This window comes from Antedon mediterranea, chromosome 8 (assembly GCF_964355755.1).
Source record: "Antedon mediterranea chromosome 8, ecAntMedi1.1, whole genome shotgun sequence".
In the NCBI taxonomy this organism is placed as follows: domain Eukaryota; kingdom Metazoa; phylum Echinodermata; class Crinoidea; order Comatulida; family Antedonidae; genus Antedon; species Antedon mediterranea.
The window spans coordinates 9,679,712-9,703,284 of record NC_092677.1 but is presented as its reverse complement, the minus strand read 5'-3'; the positions used below and the strand labels follow the sequence as shown (position 1 = coordinate 9,703,284).

General features: G+C 31.0%; 1 protein-coding gene across 2 annotated transcripts in view; it reads right to left on the bottom strand.

Annotated features, from left to right (window-relative positions):
* Nucleotides 1-23,573, bottom strand: part of LOC140056430 (differentially expressed in FDCP 8-like) — a 29,683-nt gene that overhangs the window by 4,724 nt on the left and 1,386 nt on the right. For both annotated transcript variants that reach the window (XM_072101797.1, XM_072101798.1), the window contains exons 3-9: nucleotides 20,923-21,083; nucleotides 16,281-16,430; nucleotides 12,580-12,721; nucleotides 3,036-3,100; nucleotides 1,340-1,436; nucleotides 977-1,101; nucleotides 145-258 (exon numbers count right to left, since the gene is read on the bottom strand). In XM_072101797.1, the coding sequence (XP_071957898.1) occupies nucleotides 145-258; nucleotides 977-1,101; nucleotides 1,340-1,436; nucleotides 3,036-3,100; nucleotides 12,580-12,721; nucleotides 16,281-16,430; nucleotides 20,923-21,083 (854 nt within the window). The remainder of the gene's footprint in view (nucleotides 1-144; nucleotides 259-976; nucleotides 1,102-1,339; nucleotides 1,437-3,035; nucleotides 3,101-12,579; nucleotides 12,722-16,280; nucleotides 16,431-20,922; nucleotides 21,084-23,573) is intronic.

The following is a 23,573-nucleotide window of genomic DNA, read 5'->3' as shown; positions in this document are numbered from 1 at the left end:
TATATGGCTCTGATCCAGAGAGGTGATATTAATCCGAAGGCTAGAGGATGGACTGTGTGGCAGTTAAGGTGCATCTTATGGAGAAGTTGGTTTTTTTTTAGAACCAAGACTTCCAGCGATCCTTAAACTTTAACTGATCCTTACTTTTACTTGGCTCAGTTCCTCAACATAGTTGAACAATTTTTCATTGATACTGTCTACATTCAACACTGCTCTTGTCATCATTAACTGTAAGAATTGTTTAGATTGACGGCAAACCTGTAAAGGAACCAAAGAAATTATATCAAACAATTGATAATGATTAACCATTCCCAATTAGCTATTACTGCATTTTGCACTGATAAACTAATTTAATAGTTCCTGCTGCACAACTCCAGGTTCAGAGAGAACAAGACATTCAAACAGACATTGTTGAAGCATATTTCACTTTTCAGGGTACTATTTTCACATTAGTGCCTTTAAGAAAAGCTATACTACTTAAAATGATCAGCTACTAAAACATCTGGCAAGAGCATGTTCATCTCCAGGCCCTGTCTTTTGAAAATTGCAAATGTGCTACAAACACATTCGGATGCGCTGTAGGTGGCCTATTTGTATCTTCGTGTATAGAAGTTTACCAAACTTAAGCGTGCACATTTTACGTGATTGATCGCACTCGCACGCCTCAACAGTTTTTTATTGTGTAAACAAGATGGACGTTTTCTTTTATTTATTTCATACACATTCCGAGCACAAACTAATTACAGAATGGATAAACTATTTATAATTTATCGTTCTTAAAATTAAGTCTCATTTGATGTTTAGGGAATGGAGTTGAAAGAGTGGCGAGTTACAACCCTGGCACTAGATCAGGATTCAACCGTGGACCTTAGAATTGGAGGGCAAGCACGTTAACCACCAAGCTACAGCTCCGTTCGTTGCAAGAAATTGTACTCTACTACAAAGTACACTATGTACTGATCTTGTTTGAACTAACCTTCCTAGGCTCAAAGTCCCAATTGTGTAGGACTCTTGATGGGATAACTTCAGTGTCATTCCAGTGGCATTCTGTACAATAAAACTTGCCATTGTAGTCACACTGGCGTATAACAGACGCATCTTCTGTGAGGATAAACGTTTAAATGAAATTTAGATAAATAGAAAAAAATAATATCAAAAAGGAAAGAGCACTCATCATGATATATTAAATAGAGTACAAAGAAAAGTACTAGTGGACCAATAAAATGTCTTGAAACTTGAATCACTAGTAAAATGCTTATTAGTTAATTGCCATTATGAAGACAATTATGTATATTATGTTATAGGTAATATGAGCAATAATATCGACAATCTTACTTACTAAAAGAGATTGGAATTTTACATTCAGCACATCGATAATTTTGAGCAGACAAGCCTGCTTCTGGACAGATTTCAGTAGAATAATTAGCACCAGAAATCTGAAATTAAAAAAACATTAACATATGATTTAATATAGATAAATAATACTGATGTTGAAGATATGAAAGGGTACAAATCTCTGTTTTTCTGTCTTATATAAAATCATGTAATTATACTTATTACTCTTCCGAAGCTTCAAAAGCTCCGTCTACACCATCAAACTAGTTGGTAGTGCTATGACATCATAATGAACGTTGTCTTATTATTATACCAATGCCGCCCTCTATTGTTTATACTGTACAGAGTATTATATAATAAGGGTGTGATGGAGAAAGAAAAAAATCGTTACTAGGGAAACAATCTAATAAGCAATCCATTTTTTTTCCAGGGACACGAATACAAAAGAAGAACACAGAAAATTAATTATAATAAATTGAAAAGCTTGAAACAAAATTGTTTTTGTACTGTACAGAGTATTGTATGTATAATAATAGGTGTGGTAAAGAAAAAATCGTTACCAGGGAAACAATCTAATAAGCAATCATTTTTTTCTCCAGGGACACGGATACAAAAGAACACAGAAAATAATTATAATCAATTGAAAAGCTTATATGAAAGTGCAATTTATATAAAGAAATATTTATTATTTTTGTTTGATAGCGCTTGCACCATTAGTATGAGGGTACATATTGTTAGTGGGTCGTAAAATTAGTAGGAAAATAATTTGGAAGAAAATTTTAATAGATGTGGGGTTAAGTTTTAGAAAAAATGTCTCTTTAGTAGCAGTGCTCCAAGTTTGTATTTATTGTCTTTTTTATGTTAGTCTACCAGTCAGCGTTTCGATTTTTGTCTCTGGGAATACACGAATTGGTGAGCTCAGGTATTATACATATGAGACGCCATATGTGCTAAAATATCTGTCCTTTTGCGAATATTAATTCGAAATACTGTCTAGAATCTAGACTAGTGGCAGCAGTATTAATTAAAAATATAAGAGAATAACTTCCATATTACGAAGTTGTAGAAACTGTAATAGATGAATAGATGAAGCAATGGCAATATATATTGCATTAAGTGAATGCTTGATCAATGATGGAAACCATTGCCAATCATCTTGTTAATAATGCATGAATATAAGCTAGTTACTATAATAAGCTTAAGAATGTAATATTTTCTTTTTCAACAGATGCTACTGTACATGCTGGAACAAATATTGAACCAGTCAACTGAAAAAAATATTAGAAATCTTCTCTCAATATGTAATAATAAATGATCAAATAATAGGGCGTGGCGTTGTTTGCTGTTTTTCTGCTGTGCATTGTGGGATGAATTTCTTAAATAAAAAGATGAGAAATACAGTATTTTTATATAGAATTTTCTAAAGATTTCCTATTTGTGTGTTTAATTAGTTTTTTTTTTAGTTTAGTTTTAGTTTAATAATTATGGGTTGTGTGAACATTTTGTTCCCTGTCAACAAAATATTACGTTGACAAATATTCATTCCTCAGATGCGTTTATAAGGGTTGTTAAAACATATGAGGAAAGATTGTCATATAAATATTATAATATCTGCTTTTTACAAATTGTTTGGATACTCTCATCTTACTCTTAATTTACATCAATCATTATTATTATCATTATGACATCATGATTCATACCTTTCTACTGACGCATTCACGCTTGATCAGGTTCAGACATTTACTATGACAGTTTAAACCACAATCTGAGAAGAATGCAAATAAGAACAACTTAAAGTACAAATGTCATTAAATCAAAAGTAAATACAAAATGTAGTCAACAGTTAATTAAATGGTAAGTCTGTAGCAGGTTCAATATTTACTCAAGAAAAGTCTTCAGAAAAATCCATATGGGAAATCTCATCATAAATAAGATGACAATAAAGATAGGAATGAAGATGATGAGGTTGTACTTAATGATGTACTCGTTGACAAATAGATGGAGTTATGCAGGAAATGACTAATACATACTGAAAATAAAATCATTATACAGTTGAAAGAATTGTACAGAAATGGAGTATAGGAAAGTAGATACAGTTCTATTGATGATAGATAAATATTGCATACTGTTCAAATCTTGTGGGGGAGAGAAAGGTTGCTTAATCCATGAGGTACACATCTTTTCTCCCTTTTGAGGTTGGGGGGGGGGGAGGGGGAGGGGTAATATTAAATAACAACATTCTGCTCATCTAAAAATTAAAACATAGATCTGCTATACTCTACAACCAATAGTTATCATAGTGTTAGCAGACTAGTTCAAATTCATCATAAATTTTCAGCATCTATCCACAATAATTTGATTGTGCATTCATGCGAAATGGCTCCATCGATCGCTCCTCGGCACACGTAAATCAAGGGTCTACCTTTCCATCTGTGATTAAAAAAATCTTCACCGAATTTGTTGTGTACGTAACAAACAAAGCATTTTTAACCTTGCCGCATAGATCCATGGTTTAGATTTGTTTTTACAAAATTTAACCTTTTCATGTGCGTTTGACTAGAATGAATTTTTTATGCATGGTATAAAGAATTTAAATACCCTATTATTTAAAAGAAGAGCTTCAAATATTTGATTTGTATTACAAGGTTATTGTATAACACAGATGAACAATTATAAATTCTTTAGAATTTATACATTACTGGGTTTTAATTATTAAATAGTGAGAAAACATTTCTATTAGATAGTAAAGTCGACACTGCTGGTGTTAGCCGATACTGAGTGAACAATTATGAAAAACAAATAAAAATAATAAATTAGCAATGAAAAGAACAATAAACACCCTGTGAAGCTGTATTTATATACTTGTGTTTTATATTTATTATTTATTGCTTGTAGAACCCCTCGTTTGGGACACGCCCCTATTATTAAGGACACTACTACTATTACTAACGCTATCTAGGGGATACAAAATGTTGTTGGGTCCCAAAATTGTCCCATAATAGATGTTCTAGTATAATTAATATAGTATAAAATAACAATTAACTATTCAAATCACAATAATTAAAAAACAAACAAATGTTATTGTTATATGGTGTGATCAGGAGAAATCAATTACATATTAAAAATTATCATTTAAAGCATGTTTAAAGTGAGAACAAAGGTCGATTTTAAATTAAACATTCACATTTCATCTTATCATTCATAGGGAAAAAACATTTGTGGGATCGACTCAAAGTAAATTTACATCAGCTGATATGAAGAGAAAAAATAATTCACACCCAAAAATTAAAGTAAATCCCTCAAATATTTTTGTAGGCATGAGTGACTTTTTGAGGCGATCCCTCGCATGTGGTTTAGACCATTGTCTGAATGCCTATTGGTTGAAAGCACAGTCATCAAAAGGGTAGTAAAAAGGAGTAGTGCTACGCCGGAAAAATATAGTTCCTTATCAACGGATATTAATTGTTTGTGACGAAGAAAAGTACTTATATAATATAACAGAAATGAGTTGTTGCGTACCTGGATTTCTAATTCAAGACTCTAATTCACAATGTTCGGCTCTCCATCAAAAACATTTTTTATAGACATTCCCAAGATCCCTTTTTAACATTGGGATGAGATAATGTTTGCTAGTATAGTACATTAATGATTAACATTATTGATAAAATCAATGTATTCAATGTAACAGAGTAGAAAATGGAAAATAAAATGATATATGCTCAATGTATAGTTAACAGTGGAACCCTTATTAAGAAAGGACACCAAAATTGGGGTGTCCCTAAATAGGTTTTAGTGTTAAAACATATGTTACCCTTTGTTTGTTTTACGGAAAATATCCCTTGAAATGGGATGTCCCAAAGGAGGGGTAGTACAGTACTGTACTATGTACTAACTATAGCATTAGAAACAATGTTCCTATACATTAGTGTATGTTATTATTTCAGGAGTTATCTTGCACAAAATCTGTTCCAAATACATATTTCATTAATTGAGGAAATTATTGGTGGCCGTATTGGTCATTATTAAATGGTAGAGAATTTACGTCAACCAATTTCAATTTCTAATTAAAAGAAATTCTGTAGTTTTCCACACCCAAACAGCATCCTATAAAAATGTGTCTACACGTCGTTACGAAGCTACATATCATCTCATATTCTCTTACAAAACTAATATTACCTTACCAAATACTGTAGTAATACCAATATCTAACTTTCATTATTACTAAATCATTCTACCATAACTTAATTTTGTTTATAATTGGAATTAACAAAATTGGAACCAAGATGATGAGTATAATTTACATAATTGATTACAAACATGATTAAGGTAGAAGCGACAAAGACAAGAATTAACAAGATAGACTCGTTTTGGAATGAAGATTACCGTTCTTTATCACAATCAATATTCTGCAGAATGCTATTATCATAATATGCAGCTGAGTGCACACTGCAAGCCAGTGAATTTAGATTAAAATATGTAAGGAAATAATGTACCTGTGCAGAAAATAAATTATTACATTTATCTAGCTGTCTAGTTAATGCTGATGGATCATACAATTTATAATAGTATACCTTAATTATTCATTTGTATAAAAAGTCTTAGTTGGAGTTTTCTTCATTCTCATTTTCACATTCAGCCTGATTTTTTAAAAATTATATACAGAAAACAATACCATCCCGATAATGTATAAATTTATCTCTACTACTAAAGCTACAAATGCATTTTCCAACCTTTCCCATGTTTGGGAAGTGCCTGGCATTGTAGATGACGATGCAAGATTTTTTTTAAAAGAAAAAACCCTTATTGGACAATGGAAATGCTTTCAAAATTCCTGATATTTCATTTTTCTAAGTTGGGACCGCTACAGATATGTATGGTTCACATTGTATTTTAATATATTTGGAATAAATTTTTGATGCTTTATTACATTTTAATATAAAATCTAAAGTAATCCTACTATATTATAAGCAAGAAGAAAACATTCTGATTAGAATAATATGCAAAAAGTTGCACACAGAAGTGTTGCAACGAGTGATTGGTCAGGAATGCCCAAGGGACATGTTCTTTTATGTATGAGATGCTAGCAAGTACAGTTGGACAAAATAGAATAATTAGGAATATCAGTTTCAAACCAATGATATTGACAGACACCTAAATTAAAAAACCCCCAGTAATCTAGAGGCCATTTTTCAAATTACTTTAAGCCTGGTCCTGAAAGCGGGCCTTCAATAAAGACGTGATTAAATATTTTCTAATTTGTATTCAGCAGTAAGATTAACAGCAAGACATAAAATGTTAATCAAAATAGGAAACTACAGTGAAACCTGAAATCATAAATTCTCGCTACTGCGATAAAACGATGCTAATAGCTCGTTCTACGCTGCATTTCCCTGGAAAGCACGAAGTGAATAAATCATAGCATCTCATTGAGAGTGCACAAATTAGTGATCAATTTGGTTATCTATGTGGCAGGTAGAGTTTAGCTCTCTACGATGAATCATCATTTTTTTTTCACTGATGGTATTCACTTCATTATAATAAAGAAGGTGATTTACTATTATATTATTTGAATAAAAAATAAACTAAAGAATCACTGCAGGTACACACACTGTAAGTTGCCTTTATAATCATACCTAAAAATAAATAAAATCTATTCTAATTTTAGAAATGATGTAATTTATTGTAAAGAACAGACTATTTAAGCTTGGATTGAAATAAAATCTTGGGCAAATTTAGTTCGTATAAGGAACAGATGATTACTTACTTACTGTTTGATGGTAATCTTTGTTTAATAATTTAATCTTTGCAGATGATAGTACAAATAATAGGTTATGATAATTAATAAATAATTCATCTGACAAAGAACAATACTGTACAGGCAGTATAACCATAAAAGAATTATTTATAATTTTTCTATTCACCATTTAACAGGCGTAAACAACTATGTATTCACAGTAAACCTATGCTACACAGCAATATTATAATTTACTCCCAGATTGAGAATGCAAAAAAATGAATGAACTTAAACTGAAAATAGGATTGAAAGGCCATCCTGATCTGGGGTCTCTGTTGTTAAGGGTTTTTTAACTAGACAATTAGAGGACCAGTACAATTTCTACTGATCCTCCACTACTTTTACTGGCCACAGAACTAAAATACTGTTTGTACCTGAACATCAACTTTAAAAAAAATAAAAATGAGTTACATCTGTGATACAGCAAAATAACCATTATTTTTCCTCTTCTTAAAGAAGACACATTGTCTATATATTCAAAGATATATTAGTTTTTTTGCAAGAAATCAGCTGCCTTATAATTTCACACATTGGATCCCCTAGACATTCTTGAATATAAATTGATGCTGTAACTGTTACTCGTTAAGCATAGACACTGCTACCTAATTACACTCTGTATATTGTCAAATGCAGCTATCAAGCCTTTTAATTAAACTTTAAATTTGAAATGCGTTTCAATTAAACATAATTGCCAATGTTAATGATGTTAAAAAAATAAATTATTATACGAATTTCAAGACACAAATAAATTCGATCAGCTACTGCTAGTACTAACATTAATGAAACTACAGTATATTACATATAAATGCATAATGGCAATTTCTTCACAGAAGCCGGGAGTATTTTGACTAGAGAATATAAAATAATGTGTTTTCATATAATAAATGACGGTAAAGGCAAAAAAGATGTGGCAATAAATCGGAAATATTTAAATACGGTACTTTTATTTCCCAATAATTCAATCTCAAATAATAATGTTTAAAAAGGCGTGGAACTAAAAGTTGTTTTTTCTCTAAATGACCTCTTGACCTGTGGTAGCTTCTATTGCTATTGTAATTTTCTATGATAATATAATACTTAATATAATACTTAATATAATACTTAAATTAATACTTAATATAGTACTTAATATTACTTAATATAATTACTTAATTGAAAATTTCCAAATTAATCGACATTTTTCTTCACAAACAAACTTCGAAAACAGTGAGGTGAGCCAATATCATTATATTAAAAGAAAATTTTCAGAAAAGGGCGTGGGAACTGTTATACTTATCAAGAGATAATATTGATACTATAATATTTTTGATTTGTTAATGAAATATTTATCTAGCATTATTCAATCAATAGAGTTAAAGACCCCTTCCCTGCAATTTTGGACGTTTTTTGGAAAATAATACATATATATCACTTTAAAAACATTAAACCATGTCATTCCTTGTCTTAAATGTACGTTTTATGGTAAATTATGATAAAAAGTGAGAAACAATGCACTACCTAAGTAGCTCGCGGCGATCGACCTCTCGTGGACGGTCTTAGGCCTAGCCTAGCTAGGCTTAGTTTTGTAGGCCAGCTGGTAAACATCGATAACGTACGAACATCGTACGCTAGCTATATACCTAGCCTGACGTTGTATAGTTGCTGCATTAATTGTCTTTCTATTTTTGCCAGACTCCGTTGATACAAATTGGGGAAAACCCGGTATTTTCGCTGAAAAGTTAGGAGTCTTCCATTTGTTTTGGCTTCACGATCGATCGAAAAGTGGGCGAATTACAGGTGAAAAACAAAAATATCAATCCGCGCGCAATGCATTTTGGGATTTATAGCGGGCCGCTATAATTATTAGAATCGATTTATTTTTCACATTTTTAACCGTTTAAAGACGAAAAAAGTTATCGCAATAGGACCATATAGTATTATTTTTACATTAAATATAGTTTGTGATCTTAAATTAGATCTAAAAAACGTAGGGAATGGGGCTTTAAGATAAAAAATAGGAAAAGAAAAGAGCCTTTGTCGCATGGCATCATCTGGAAATAAAAATAATTTGATATCTTTCAAATAACGGTTGATTTATCTTTTAAAATAATATTCATTGAACACTAAACAATCTGAAAGCATTCATAGTAAATTTGATCTTCATTGATAAAATAAAAGAGATGATTTATCATTAACAGCTCGGAGAATAATCATCTAGGGATGAAGGATGATATCGTGATAAAAAGGAGTGGCAAATAAAAAAGGGACTACTTTAGCACAGAACAGCTAAGCATTGACATTTCCAAATGATGCGTAAATAACTATTAAAAATACATCTAAAAGATAATTATTGTAAGAGATTTGTGAATAAGTTGTTTTTACAGCCAATTAGGGAATAACAGTGAAATTATTACTACTGGTGTGAAAACACATTGTTGAAATGTTTTTAATAGAATCATTGTATAAGATGGAGTTTTAGAGAGGGATTTATTCCCACAAAAAAGGAGGGGAGGGGGTTAAGTGCAAGCGTAAACAACTGAAGAAAAGATAGTTTAAGGCCAAGCCTATAAATGAAAATAATTTGCCTGTTATGTTATGAGTTAGGACCCTTTACTAGCACTCCGCTGCTGGTCTTGCAGGAGAAAGGGGGGTTCTATCTTATTTTGAACCCTACAAACCTCCTTGGCTACGGTCTTGATGAATTTTTAAATGAAATACCTCATTTTAGCCCCACTGTTCTAAAATTTAACAGTTCGTTCCAAGCAATTTCTACATGGTAATGAGGCAGACTTAAATTGATTTTCTCACTTTGGTAATTATGAATAATTTGTTTACCGGTAGATGTACAACACTAGAGATAAAAATAGATATTATGATAATTGGCAAATACCATTGTGTACATATAAATTGACAGACTGTATTTAGGGAGATAATTACACATGGAAGGATGGAGCTCTCTCTCTCTCTCTCAATTTATAAATGTAACTACTGTATTTTTAATTAATCTTATTTCATATAACATTCATAATTTAGAAAAATATAATAAAATATAAAAAAATTTTACCATAAAAATCCAGAAGCAGGTGTTTTGATGCGGTAGAGGTTAAAGGTTAAAAACAGGAAGTGTACAGCTATTTCAGGAAGTAACAAGCACATCTTTAACTATCAAACCACAAAGGTTTCTTTATAGAATCTTTTATAATAACATGTAACATCTGCCTAAAATATTGTTGGCAATAATTTAGAAACTATTTCAATGCTGCATTAGGTCTATTGTACAACTTATTACTATTATTACGTTAGTTGCTATCATCATTAGCTAACTAATATACTTTCTTACAGCTAAAAGAATTACGAATGAGGATTTTAAGGAAAATTCCTACTTCTCATATGATAATAATATACCTTGAGTTTGAAATATATCCACATTTTGGAGAATGTTGATCTTTCACAGAACCCCAACAGTACCCATGTGTGTGGGCCCTACTGTAGTGAATTATTCTGTTCAAAACGTGTATTAAACAGGATAATCTATGTCCTGCAATGCTTTTGAGGGAAACTTTATGAAACCAAACTGTTTTTTTTTATAGCAAACAGGAAACCAGTCTTTTCTACTGGACTGAAAAACAAACAGCAGAAGAATACTCCATGGTATGCTAATGGCCCGTTAATAAATTATACACAGACAATTAAAAAAGATAGCTAGCTAGTGAAAATTACAAACATGTTATAAACTGCTGGTTAAGTTAACTTGCACAGGACAGGTCTGCATATTAAAATATCTGAATGTCTGATTTGTAAGCATCAATATTACAAAAACAGACAAAATATTATATCAAAATTACAAAAGATTGTCTATAATAATTACAAATTATGATAATTTTATCTAATTTTGCAAACAAACATCGAAAACCAGGTCAAATGTTTAATGAAGTTAAGCTAAATTCTACAGAATCTGGTCCTAATTGGGAAAAGTCATTAGTGACAGACAGATAGCGCTATGTTAATGAAGTAGATGACTAATATTACTAGTTTGACAGTGGAATTCTGATAACATATCGACTGTAGAATTTTTTTGATAAATTGAAACAGCTTGTATGGCATGATGTAGTAATGCAGCATGTATTTATATTAAATGAGCAAACAAATTTAAAAGATGGAAATGATATTCTTAATATTACTCCACAAGTATCAAAATATTCAAGAGATGGATGGTTTGAATATAAAAATTAAATATTAATTTTTCCAGAAACATTCGCATGTTAACAATTATTCACACTTGAAGTTTATGTGTTTAGGGTATTTTGTTTTAAATTCCCTGCTTTATAAGAAACTTTGTCTGCATTGTACCCCATAGTGTTTGGAGGCGTTAACATCTTTGACTGGCTGATTTGTTTTATTATGTAATATTTTGTGACTTATATATGTTATCTTTTGTTAATAAAATTCTCTTTACCTCATGATAAGCTATGCCCGAAATGTCGTAACAATAAATGTATATCTGAGGCAGTTTTAACTTGTTTGATTTTGATTTTTTTTCCTATCTACGCTGTCTATGCAGCTCTTTGGTTTATAACAATTAAAGTTCTTGAATTGTCATAAAAATGAATGGCTATTGTCACAAGATATATTTATTGTTTTGATTTAGCTTTTTTCCTTGTTTTATTTGCATCTCCTGAGATTCCTCCCACAAGAATTGTCATTTTATAGTACTTTGAAGATATTTATTGATGATGTTATTACTGTACTACCATTACATTTATCTCCAGAAAACATTGACCTAAACCATTATAATATAATTTTATAACCAGTATTAAACTTTTCAAGCATTGTCTTTGAAATTATAAAGACAATAATTAGATCTGAACTCGTCTTCAGGACGAGTTAGGTTATCTGCGTACAAAACGTAAACCCTATGAAAATTGCAGTCTTTTAGTGTTTTATGGTCTTTAATATAAACACACTTCAAAGTGCCTAATTTGGGTGGATGAACAATTACCATTTTTATGATTTTAGCCAAAGTCTATTGTGATTTATCCCCAAAACCATATTATTATGTATTTAAAAAAAAATTTGTTGACATGTTTTTTATATGCAATTTGACCATTTTGGACACTTGATCAGTATTTTTCTGGAAATGAAAGAATAATACTGAAAATTATTGTCTGTAATAGTATGAGTTATGGCACGCCTTGACATATCGACAAACAAGAGTCTGTTCCGCCATCTTGGTGGTGTCTTTTGCAATGCTTCTTTACTAGTCTGTCTAACATTGACTAAAGTTCTGTGATGTGCTAAAATTTGGTAGTTATATATATATATATAACATTATGCCCATATGTCACATCACATTTTTTTGTCACTTAAAGTTTGATAGAGAGCTTTACATGCTTCCAATGATGTAAAAGAAAGTATTGATTTAGATATAAATGATGAAAAATGTAAAAATGTATGAAATTGTGGATCCTTACCTATGCACCGATACCATGACTGCAGTAGCCTCCATATCAGTGAGTTACACCTCTCACATTGAGGGTTGACACCCTTTCCGTGTTTCCTTTTAAAGCGATGTCCCACTATCACTTTAATACCTGGATTTTCTTCTTCAGGATACTGAAAGATAAGACAATTAGGATAATCTGAATTTATCAAATTTGAATCCATTTTTTTGGATTATCTGGATTTAGGAAAACTTTTGCAAGATGATAACTACTAGCATGCTGCGCAATTAATAAAAAGATTTAAGAATATTCTGAAAATTCAGGATACTAGAAAAATATGAGGATTAATTTGGATTAGATAATCATATCTTATAATAATCCTACTTAAATATTCTCATAAATTCATAGGAAATAAAATCCCACTGGCCTTAATTTGAATAAAAGTGTGAAATATAGCTAAATTTAACACAGCAGGTCAATGATAATATGAAATTTATAAATAATCCAAGGATTACATAGATCAATTTTCAACTTGAAAAATAATCTATGATTTAAATGATGGAAAACACATGTTTTCCAAATGCTGTTTTTGTTTTTCTGAAGGTTTTCCTAAACCATATGACTATATGAGTTGATCCCTGAAAAATGATAGAATTGCAAAAGTCTGCAACACAGATGTGGTGTACTACCGGTATATGATTGTATACATGCCAAGTGGTATATTACAGACATCTCTCAATAATTAATATGGTATGTCTGTGATAAATTATAAACAGTCTTTTCGGATTTTAAAGATTTTATGTTGAATAAAAGTCTAAAATAATACTGTACAATAAATACAAATTAAATAAAAATGTTGTACATATAAAAAAATAATAATGCAATGGATGACAAACTATTGAATGTATCAATAATGATACATTGTTTGAAATAAAGTAGAGCCTACACTATAAGGTGGGACCCAAGAAAGTGTCAATCTTGTTGGTGTCCCTGAATAGAGGTTTCTTCTATTGTATGTAGTACCAGACATGTTGGCATATAATATTTCATTGCTATTGTACTTTCGGTTTTTATTTAAACAGTCTCCTCATCTTGTTTATCATAAGCAAAATATCTAGGTACATCTCCTAAAATATCAAGTTTCAATTTGAAACAAATATCATGACAAGATCCCTACAAACAATCTAACTACAACTAACGTTACAGTAGTACGGTACCTGACCTGAAAAATCAATAAATATGTGAATTGATATTCGACATACCATGGCAATATATGGCTCTTATGATAATATATAAATTATTAAATACCGAATAATTTTCAGCTAGATAAAACAAAATTACCTTAATTTTTAAACCATTTGGATTTGAGGAAAATGGTTTAAATACAGCTTTTTTGTTCATTTTTATTACACTATTATTATGGTAAAATTAGGTATATTTGTTGAATATATATATATATAATATGTTCCATAACATTTGCAGAAATTACGTTTTTTAACTCGATCAGTTTTTCATCTTTTTGTCAAAACTGTTAAAAAAGGATTCTAATTTTCAATATAATTCAAATGCTGAGGTGAGGTGACAGTCATTGTTTAACTAGCACTCATTATTCTTTACTCAAGTTAAGTGTTAACTATAACAAGGTCACTCATTCAGCTGGTATGAACTTGAGCTCTGCCTATTAGCAAGTTGTTCACTTGTTCACTTCCTGACATATCAAACTATTATTTCCATGGTAAAGAAGATCCATGATCATTAAAAACAGTATTTCATTATTGCAGCACTTCCGGAAGATTATCCGTGGACTTCCCAAAGGTTCCATGAATTGCTTCCTTTCCATGCCTTCTTGCATTATTTGACAGGGCTCTAAACATCAACATTCTTAAAATCCAGTCATTATGAGCACACTCACTTTTTCATAAAACGAATATCTATGTTGGAATTGCTAATTATCAAGTACAGTATCTCATTTGAGTCCTTTTCATTCAATGTATACAATAAAAATGCCTAAACAACGTTTTAATAAACAAACAAGTTCTATTCACGATCATATCATTGTTGTGTTTTCTTTAGATAACTTCCTCTTTCAGTTTTTTAAATTCAAAATATGTTTGTTTATTCCATGGACCTATAAATTCATTAAGGGAAATTAAATGGTAAAATGGAGCTGCAGTGTAAAATGATAGATCCATGGTGAAGAGGAGCAATTACATCACACCTCTACTGTAAACCATTTATCCAATTTACTAAACGAAAAAACCCCAAAAAAACTTTTGATTTGGTTTCTATGTGAAGGCACCAAAGTAGTAGACTCTCAGTTTCAATGCAAACAAATTGATAAAGAAATAGTTTATTGCATTTGAATAGATGGTATTTAGAACTGTTTAAAAAAAAAATTATATATTTCATGTTTAGTACATGATTATCCATCTAAATTGAAAACAAAAATTATGAATATGTTTGATTAAATGATCGTATTGTTAATTATTCATTATTATAAACAAACAAATATATTTGAATCCGTTTTTTTCCCCTGTACAGTAATTAAAACACACCCTAAACATATAATTATCCTGGAATACTATTCCAAGATGATCCCTGGACTAGTTCATTACTGTTGACAATTTGCTGATAAATTCACAATGCACAGTATTAGTTGTAACTATGGCACTAATAAATCATGACAACCAAACAAATAAATACAACAATAAACAAGTTTTGATAATTCGACATTTCAATTTCAATGTTAAGGTCCCTTTAACGAATCAGTAAATTATGTAACTTTAGTAACTGTAATTAGATTAAAATTTGGGAATTAGTTCATATAGTATAGTAGTCAGAAATAAAAAATTTGAACGGTTTATATTAATTTAACTTTAAAGATATATTGTCTCCATAAAAAAAAAATTATTTTAACATATTTGTTGTTGAATATGCCTTTTTAATGTCATTGTCACATATTATTCACTTTGACCAAAAATTGGATCACCCAAAAAAAATAATTAACTGAGATAACTAACTGTAATTGAAAGGAAAAAAATAGCCAAATTGTCTGATAGACAATGGGGGTTTGGTTAAATTTAACTGTTTATTTTATCATTTTTCCCCTATATGGAACGGGAGGTGATTAGCTTTAATAAAACTGTAAAATGGTCTATTCAAAGTCTGATTTATAAATCTTCATTTTTCACGATTTTGGAGGACAATATATCTGTGAAAATCTGGAATAATTTTTTGTTTCTTTTAAATAGCTTATGGTTTAATGGTTCCATATACATTTCATAAGAAAACTGATTTTCATTTCAATACTGAATGGGTCTCACTCATACAAACCTTTAATGAGACACTATTTCTCAACTGTTTTCATTTATCTGCTGTGATGAATATTCATATTTAAATACACCCACATATCCTTCTTGATTAATCATTAAAAAACCAATGTATACCTTGTTCCTGGCTGAAATTATGTGTATAGCGCCCTCTAACAACTTCTGCAATGTAACACAGTCAACTCTCCCAATACCAGACACCTTTGGGCTAGCCTAATATGTCTGGTTTTCTGGAAAGTCTGGTATTCAGAATGTGTAATTACTGGTAAAAATGTTGGACTTTCTGGGCCTCAAGAAAAGGTTTTGGAAGAGTTTCTGGATTTCATAGACTAGAGTTGGGAGAGTTTACTCCATTACAATTACATAGCTACATTTATAAAGAATAAAAGAAGATATATTTACCTTTACTTCTAAAAGTTTCATGCGAAGCTGTACAAGTTTGTTGACGAGCGCCCTCCTGTGTTCAGAGTGTTCATCACTTTTTTGCAGCATAACTTTACAGTTTTCAATTGCAAGTTCCAACTCCTCAACTTTACTGTATCCAAAGAAACCCTGAAAAAAAAAACCCCAGAGATGCTGAACATATCCGCAAGTGCGTCTATGGTTTTAGAATAAGAGTCTTGAATAGTGAAAATGATCTTGTTATGTGTACTACGAACTATGTTACGATCTTCAAATCTCTTCACTAAATAAAAGAAAATCCTATTTTAGTGTGATTTTCTGTTTTGTATTGTTCGAATTTTTATTCAGAAATCAAGTGATCAATCAATCAATTATAATGTTATCCTTTCATACAATTACATCATGATGATCCATTTTACAATGAAATAATTCAACGCACAATTAGAACGCCTCCTTTGGGAAATTCATATTTAGCAGTTACTTTACCATGAAATGTATGAGGACTTCACCCAACCCCTATTCAGGGGACACCCCTATTCAGGGGACACCCCTATTCAGGGGACACCCCTATTCAGGGGACACCACTATTCAGGGGACACCCCTATTCAGGGGACACCCCTATTCAGGGGACACCCCTATTCAGGGGACACCCCTATTCAGGGGACATCCCTATTCAGGGGACACCCCTATTCAGGGGACACCACTATTCAGGGGACACCACTATTTAGTTTTAAAGGTGTCCTCTTAATACCGATTCTATTCTAATTTGTACACAGATAAATTACAAAATCTTGCGAAAAAATATAAGCATGAGCAGTTGGAATAGCCATACAACCATTATTTTACTAATTACCAAAAGAAAATGTTCAGATTGGTTCAGGCACCCTAATCCTCACTAGAATCAATCCATAAATTTTTCAAGGACTATATAAATATATGGGTGCTATTAAATACAGTATTTATTAAATAAATTCATATTTTTGTCTAGCTTGTTTTTTTTTATTGTTTTGTTCCTATGGTTGCATCTACACTATTTAAAATACCGGTAAGATAACATTGTGTACGCAAGCAACACAATCAGGATGTCAAACATGAACAGTCTAAAGTTTGAAAATTACATAGAACTGAAAGATAAACTAACTACATAGAAACCAGCATAGCAACAAACACATCAAGCATGCTATTGCAAACAAAATAATCCTGCATAACAACAAAATAACAAACAGAAGAAAACAAATACATGGTAAAATAGGGGAAAAATAAATCTGAAAAAATCCCATTCTCTAAAAATTGAAGTAGAATTATTCATATTTTTAAAGCATTCTTTCATAATATTAAAACAATACAATTTACAAGATAAATGCATGTCCACAGAACTCAGCCTAATACTATTAATCACGTCCACAGAACCCAGCTTTAAAAACTATTAATCATGTCCACACAGTCTAGCTTACTGTACTAGTTTTAAGATCATGTCCACACAGTCTAGCTTACTAGTATTAAGATCATGCCAACACAGTCTAGCTTACAAGTATTAAGATCATGTCCACACAGTCTAGCTTACTAGTATTAAGATCATGTCCACACAGTCTAGCTTACTAGTATTAAGATCACATCCACACAGCCCAGCTTAATAGTATTAAGATCATGTCCACACAGCCCAGCTTAATAGTATTAAGATCACGTCCACACAGCCCAGCTTAATAGTATTAAGATCATGTCCACACAGCCCAGCTTAATAGTATTAAGATCATGTCCACACAGCGAAAAAGGAAATACTGAGTGTGAGAGAATCTGAATTCCTACACAGTTGTTGTAAATATCTTGGCCTAAAAATGAGCTTCTATAAATACAAACTTTTTTCAGAGCATTAATATAATAAATAGTGTTTTCTTTTAACTATCTTGGCAAAAGAAATTAATTATCGGCTTACCTCGCGTAAGTTTAGCTCAAAAACAAATTCCATCATTCCAATTATTGATACTCTTTTTTTAGATTTCAGAATTAATTAACACATTTTTTACTGTTAAATTGTACAATAACCACAGACACACTGAGCAGTAAAATAAAGCTACTCTTGTGTTTTATTTGAAAAAAAAAATCTTTTGAAATGAAAAGAATGTGAACTAATATCAGTTTGTGACCTTTCCAGCACAAATTCAGACTAAACTAGAAAAAGGGCACTCCGCATACTGTAAAATTCCGCTACATAAGATTTCATAATATACATTGTGTGTGATTAGGCAAATTTCAATACAACCATGTGTGTATGCGAGTGTAATGGCTATGTACAAACCAGCCTTTCAACTATAGTATAATGGCTCAGCAACGCCAAAAACAAATGAGTGAATTTGAAAAGAAATAGGTTTTTTAAAACTACTTGTATCAAACATCCTGTACATCAAATCAAATTATGTTTTAAAATTACAAATCACAAATTATAACTCTTGCCTCTTGTACAAAAATGAAGTTTTTTGGATAAGTAGGTCTCGAGAAAATGCATTAAAATAGTGAAATGGGTAAATCATGGTTAAATCCAAAGTAAAAATTGTTCGTTAATATTAAATGAGTATTCACTATACGATATATAGTTAGCCAAGTCAAAGCAAAAACAGTAATTCAGTTGAAAAGAATAAAGACATGGGCAGAACATTTAGAAACATTTTTTTTTCATCTACCAAAGCTATCCAGGAGGAGATGGTCTACAGAATAAAAAAAAACATCATACAACACTCCCTATTGCTTGATGATTCTGATACTTTTAGCTACAAAATTTAATTCTAATTAACTTACAAAGAAATATCTAAACTAACCTCACATAATAATAAATAGTAAAAAAAATATTGTATTAATCTATTATACTTTTATGTTCTACCTGATTAACTGGACAATTGACCACTGGACGAGACCATACTGTCTTGTAACATAAAAATCCTTTACACAGCGCCATGATGCCACGACCGTAAGCGTTAACGTTATTGTTAATAATGGTACCTTATAAAGTATTTCGTTGTAATTCTGGCAAAATTCCATTAGATTTGGCAAAATAATTAAATTTTAAGGTCATAAGTACGTTGAACATCCTGCGAAATTTGGACTTTTATCAGAAATGGGCATGCTCAGACCTACTTCTAACGACCTTGTTAATTATTATCATTATTTACTTCCCATGTATTAATAATACCCTCCTACCCATATGATGTATATTCTGCTCTATTTTACGCTTAAATAGTAGTTGATGAAGAATAATGTAATTATGAACTAGAAAAAATTGAACCATATCTTGGACACAATTTTGAAAACCTTGGATGGATGACAAATAGTACAAAAAACTTTCCGAGGATTTGACATCCTCAGGTTAGCCCAAATTTATGGGTTTTGAGAATTAATTTGAAATTCAATAGAAGGAAAAGGAACCACTGGAATTCAATTTTTTTCTGCAGTAACTTTTACACTATAATGCAGAACTTAGTGGAAAACCAATTTAGGTAACTGTACATTTTATTAGGGTTTTCCACCAGTTAGATTTCAACTATAGAGATATAATACTAGTTCACTATATTATCTAAGTATATTTCAACTTTAGCATCACTCAAATTTAATGTTGCAACTTATCCGGCTGATGTAGCTTAATATTTTCCCTCAAGCTAATGTACACTCTGCTTCATATATTGTGCATAATCAGATGACTCATACATCAATAGGAACACAACTGTATATATCCTGACACATCAAACTGACTATAGATCCTAACACCTTACATGATATCCGAGTCATTGATTTCAAGATATCAGTAAAATAATTATTTGCTAATTAAGTATTTCATAACCATGATCTAAGGTTAAAGCATAGACAATCTCTAAGGTTAAAGGTCACTATTCTGTCTACTAAATAATTTACACAATCTAACTGTAGTGTAAGATGGTTAAACATTAACTAATTGTTAATAATCAATTTTATTTTTTATAATACTGTACATAAAATATAATATTTTAGATATTTGTTAGTACAGCTCAATTGTAAGCCCATCGGTCCTGGATATAATGCCACCTAAAATTGAGGAATTGTCATACTGATCCAATGCAGATAGGAATACAAGCCACCCACTATATTTTTTACAGCATTGATATAACCCCACCCAAATTGAGGAATTTTCATGTTGATCCAATACACATAGGAATACAAGCCACCCACTATATTTTTTACAGCATTGATATAACCCCACCCAAATTTTGGAATTTTCATGTTGAACCAATACACATATAGGAATACAAGCCACCCACTATATTTTTTACAGCATTGATATAACCCCACCCAAATTGAGGAATTTTCATGTTGATCCAATACACATATAGGAATACAAGCCACCCACTATATTTTTTACAGCATTGATATAACCCCACCCAAATTGAGGAATTGTCATACTGATCCAATACACATAGGAATACAAGCCACCCACTATATTTTTTACAGCATTGATATAACCCCACCCAAATTGAGGAATTTTCATGTTGATCCAATGCAGATATTTAGGAATACAAGTAGTTATTAGAGCATTGGCATGAGATTGTCTATACATTTCTGACTCATTAAATCATTCTCCAGAGAAAAAAAATTGTGGAAATTTATGCCACCACCATACCTCGGGTCGAGAGAAGTGGTCCTCAGCCAGGCCTAAGTCCTCATCTGTGATGTTTGCAAATTGTGTATCATCTAGCGAAAATATTGAGTTGGTATCACTGGAATCACTCATTTCATCTATATTACGTGGCTTAACCTCTAGCTGGTTGTTCATTGTTTGACCTACAGTACGCAGAACAAAATACCTGTATTGTAGTATTTACATTCAAATTCAGGGTTGTTAACAGATTAAAATTATCTGCTAGACCAGACCAAGGTCTGGTTCTGATTGTTAGCCATGAACATTTTTTTACTGTAAAGCTCTGTCTACACTATCAAACTAGTTTGACAAAAAAAGTTGTGCCCAAATATGGTAGTGATATGCCCAAATATGGTAGTGATATGACATCATCATGTCCATATATGGGCACATTTTTTGTCACACAAAGTTTGATAGTGTAGACAGCTAGGGCTTTATACCAGTATCCATTTGACATATTTAAGACTTTGAAGTTGAGTATTGTTATTCGGTTAAGTATTTATTTATTACAGAGTTTTTTTAAACTATTCAATAAATGAGCTTGTCGCAATTAACGGGACAAAGATTTTCCAATTGAATATGTCAATGTTTATGTCAATATGGATAGAAAACATCAACCAACTAGACATGTCTAGTTTTGCCAGGTAGCCATAGAATATAAATGTATAATATGTAAATTTTGAAAAGAATGGGATAGTCAAGCAGGCAAACAGACAAACTGACAAAAAAAATCTACTACTGTAATACAAACATTAAAAAAAATGCGGCAATGCCTTCATGAAAATTAAATTAATATGCAATAATGATACGAAAAGAAATTATAATTTTAATTAGATAACCAACTGAAAAAAATGCAATAAAGCTGACATTGACATTACGATGAAAGTATGAAGATGATTAGAAAGTATGAAAACCCAGTAAAAGCAAAATGCCAACTTGTAAAATAAGCATAATAAGCCCAACAAATGCAAAATGATGTGGCGTTAGGTCAAACCAATACTTTTTGGGTGTTGCAATAGCTTTACATATAAGTTATAGTTCTTGTTCAATGCACAACAGGCCACATAGATAACATACATATTAACATACTGTACATTAACATACATATTAACATACTGTACATTAACACACATATTAACATACTGTACATTAACATACATATTAACATACTGTACATTAACATACATATTAACATACTGTACATTAACATACATATTAACATACTGTACATTAACACATATATTAACATACTGTACATTAACATACATATTAACATACTGTACATTAACATACATATTAACATACTGTACATTAACATACATATTAACATACTGTACATTAACATACATATATTAACATACTGTACATTAACACACATATTAACATAGTACTATACATTAGCATACATATTAACATACTGTACATTAACACACATATTAACATACTGTACATTAACACACATATTAACATAGTACATTAGCATACATACAGGTATTTATAAACATACTTTTTTACACATGACCAAATGATACAGCGCTACTGCAGTTTCACACCACACTGTTATATCTTCGATTTCTCGCTTAATTTTTTTCTCACACCCACATCATACAATTTTGGGCCATTATGTAACATGTTCCCATGATTTAGCCGTTGACACTGTTGATTCGTCTATTTGTTTTTTAAATATTTTTATATAGTTTATTTTATATCATTGTTGTTACTTTGAGAGTACGGAACCTGAACTCTTGTTATAGTGATTAGGTTCACTTTTAGGTTCCTGCCTACTCCCTTAGTTTCTGTGTTTTGTTTGTTTGTAACTGGTTTTTTTGGCAATAAATAATAATAATAATAATATATTACCTTTATCACAATAAAAAATGCCTTTCAAAACAGCTCCTTTTTTCGCGAATACTTCGATCGAACTGTGGCCATTTTAGAATCAGAAAATTGCCAGAAATCAATGTATGTTTTATTTTCTGTTTTTATTTTTAAACTGCAAAGAGTGGTTTTTATAAAGAACCAGCTGTACATATCAAAACGGCGACGATATGAGTCCGTACATAAAACATTGATAGGAACCATTAATATGAATAATAATACTAATAATGAAGTATTAATTTAACCTTTATTTCGCCAGCTGAAAACATTTCTTGCTTTTCAAAACTAAATAGGCCTATATATGTGTAATCGGATTTTATAACACTGCCCTCTATAGTTTCTACAATTTTTGGGGTAAAATGAAGCATAAATTCTGGCAATTGAGTGATAAATATAAGATGGCGAACATTTTGCAGTGTGTTGACAGCGAGTTCAGTATTGTTTAAAATGTTTTGAAAAGTATTGTTATTTAAAAAAAATTACTTCGTAAGTGGTCGAATCGTATAAACATGTTACATAATATTATGTTGTGAAGTGTAAAACACGAAAGTTTAGGTGAGAAATCGAAAATATAACAGTGTGGTGCGAAACTGCAGTAGCGCCATGATACTGATACAAACAAAATTCATGCCAAAAAAAACCCAACCAAAAACTAACAAAAAACACTATCCATAAGGAAATAAAAAGAATACTTTTTGTGCCAAAAAGGAACTACCCCAATTCTCCAATTGTAGGTTATTTGCCACATTATGGAA